This window comes from Cydia amplana, chromosome Z (genome assembly GCF_948474715.1).
Source record: "Cydia amplana chromosome Z, ilCydAmpl1.1, whole genome shotgun sequence".
NCBI lineage: Eukaryota > Metazoa > Arthropoda > Insecta > Lepidoptera > Tortricidae > Cydia > Cydia amplana.
Window position 1 is genome coordinate 8599619 of NC_086096.1, and position 1430 is coordinate 8601048.

Here is a 1430-nt window from a genome sequence, read left to right on the forward strand (position 1 = left end):
TTGCTATGCGGGCGAGATGTTCAAAATTACCTTGACACGACTTTATTGTTGAGATTGAGAGAATAAGAGCGCGTCAAGGTAATTTTGAAGTTGCATACCTCGCCCGCTTAGCAACTTCTGCTGCTGACTGTAGTATTACTTAAAAGTTAGTAAATAAAAACTTTTAGACGAATAACGTAAACCACGGACAAAAATAAACGTTTCTGTCATGTTTCTGTCCCAGACTATTTTTTTTAATGTCAATTACGTCAATCAAACGTCATTAAGCGACTGTTAATGAAGCGACTGATATGGTTGAATAGAAATATCCAAATTTGTGTAGTAAAATGCTGTTGCGATCCATATTAGGCAGGAAACGTTTTCTATTTTCTCCGATCCTGTATAATCACACAAAGACATGCCCGTCAGCAAAGAGAAATACTTGTGAGCCACAACAGGAAGTAAAAAGATGTCCTTCGGGCGACGGAGCGGAGAAAGAGGGAGGAGGTTCAGGCCATTCAGGTCAACCAGTCCTCAGGCGAAACATGTACTCCGGCCGGGTGCGCCTCGGCTTCCTTCCGGATGAATGGTTCACATTCTTTTACAAATACACCGGAGTCACAGGCCCTTACTTATTTTTTTTCAACCTCGCCAATTACATGTTGAGCAAAGAAATCTATGTCATGGAACACGAGTACTACTTGGGGCTTTCCGCCTTTGTAGTTATCTTTTACGTCACAAAGAACTTCGGAAAAGACATAGGCGCGAGTTTAGACAAGCAAGTCGATGCGTATGCTGCTGATTTGGAGAAAGGCCGTAAGATGGAAATGGATTATTTTAATAATGCAATAAAGATGGCTAAAGATGCACAGCGTCGCGCCGAGGGGCAGAAGTTGTTGATGGACGCGAAGAAAGAAAACGTTGCCATGCAGTTGGAAGCGATTTACCGAGAGAGGGCTATGGCGGTATACCGCAGTGTTCGGGGCCGCATGGACTACCACATCAAGCGCTACCAGGCCGAGGCCCGCATTCATCAGAAGTGGATGCTCGGGTGGATATTGCGAGAAGTTGAGAAGTCCATCACGCCCGAGTTTCAACAACAGGCTTTGCAAAGCGCTATTAGCGACTTGGCAGCTGCTGCGAGTCGAGCCTAGTAACGGTAGGTATGTTCAAACCAATATCTATAAAATTGTTTTGTTTTACGTAACTTCACGGTGTTACTTTTATTATGATTAAATTCGAATTCTAATCTGCTTTTAATCAAAAGTCACACACACGTCTAGGCATTGCACGTTGTTGAAACCATGTCAAACAGAGCCCTGTTACACCTGTGTGTAAACTTAAAGCTGACATAATTGATATTTTTCCTTTTTTAGTCCTCGTAGGACTAAAAAAGGAAAAATATCAATTATGTCAGCTTTAAGTTTGTATTTAAGCGTATTAATCACAAT

At 42.2% G+C, this 1430-nt stretch overlaps 1 protein-coding gene across 1 annotated transcript; it reads left to right on the plus strand.

The window, feature by feature from the left end:
- Positions 1-292: 292 nt before the first annotated feature.
- On the plus strand, positions 293-1228 carry LOC134661000 (ATP synthase subunit b, mitochondrial-like). The gene has a single exon (XM_063516895.1). It carries the CDS (start codon positions 327-329, stop codon positions 1131-1133), a length of 807 nt encoding a protein of 268 aa, XP_063372965.1. The 5' UTR covers positions 293-326; the 3' UTR covers positions 1134-1228.
- The last annotated feature ends 202 nt before the right edge of the window (positions 1229-1430 follow it).